Source organism: Montipora foliosa, unplaced genomic scaffold (assembly GCF_036669935.1).
Source record: "Montipora foliosa isolate CH-2021 unplaced genomic scaffold, ASM3666993v2 scaffold_76, whole genome shotgun sequence".
Lineage (NCBI taxonomy): Eukaryota > Metazoa > Cnidaria > Anthozoa > Scleractinia > Acroporidae > Montipora > Montipora foliosa.
The window spans coordinates 87,501-88,399 of record NW_027179824.1 but is presented as its reverse complement, the minus strand read 5'-3'; the positions used below and the strand labels follow the sequence as shown (position 1 = coordinate 88,399).

Sequence of the window (899 nt, the reverse complement as noted above, 5' to 3'; positions counted from 1 at the left end):
GGTTCCCCATTGACGAGTAAAATTGCATGGCGTTAAACAGAGTAAAATACTGACGAGTAAAAGTTTGTCCGGTTTAGGCCGGTTTGGGTGTCAAAGGGTTAACTACAGTGGGCATGGCAGTCACTTAATAATTCGGGACGATTCCACAGATCGATGGTTTTCGCAGTATGACAGACCAAGTGACCCACACTACAGAACTTTATCTTTTCCCCTGCCCTTACCATTCTGGAAATGAAACTACTATTTCTTTTCTTGAAATAGTTTCTTGTTGAAACAGTGGGTGAGTTGGTATATTGAGAGCGGAGGAGACATATTCACACTGATAGCAAGACATTTTCATTATTGTTTATCAGAGAACTCTAGTGAATTTACAAACTTACACACCAAGAAGACATTATAGAAACTATTCCAAAATTTCTTTGGGCTCTGGAAGGAGGGCAGCTGTTTTGTCATTCATAGTGTTTTAAGTCTTAAGTGTCATTGGCATTTTGGGATTTGTTTATCATGTTTTTTATCACTGTGATGGCTGCTCACTCCATACCCCTTGCGCATGGGAGCTCATGGCTGGGTTTCCACTGGTTTTTCCAGGCATGAGAGCCCTTTCCTTCTAGAAACTGGCTGCCACTATGCAAGCAACCAACCAACACTATACCATGCAGACGCAGGGAAATTGATGGTAATCGGCAACTAAGGAAAAAAGTTCTTTCACTTTATTTGTTTAAACAGAAGACATCAGTCCTTCAAAATACTGTTGCAACTTCAGCCTATAAGTTTTCACTCCCCAAAACCCACCTGCATGTCTAGAGGTCTTTGTTATACACTCCCATTCATTCAGTTTGTCCTTAATTCTGTCGTCACCATCCTTCCACTGCTTCAGAAGTTCTTTGAAATGTTCCTCA

The 899-nt window shown here is 41.0% G+C and overlaps 1 protein-coding gene across 3 annotated transcripts in view; it reads right to left on the bottom strand.

Moving 5' to 3' along the window:
* Positions 1–340: 340 nt before the first annotated feature.
* LOC137990272 (E3 ubiquitin-protein ligase DZIP3-like) overlaps positions 341–899 on the bottom strand; it is a 23,271-nt gene continuing 22,712 nt past the window's right edge. For 2 of the 3 annotated variants that reach the window (XM_068835663.1, XM_068835664.1), the window contains exon 4: positions 341–899. This exon is cut by the window's right edge and continues 544 nt beyond it. In XM_068835663.1, the coding sequence (XP_068691764.1) occupies positions 719–899 (181 nt within the window). In that variant the 3' untranslated portion in view covers positions 341–718. The other variant, XM_068835662.1, reaches the window with a different exon arrangement.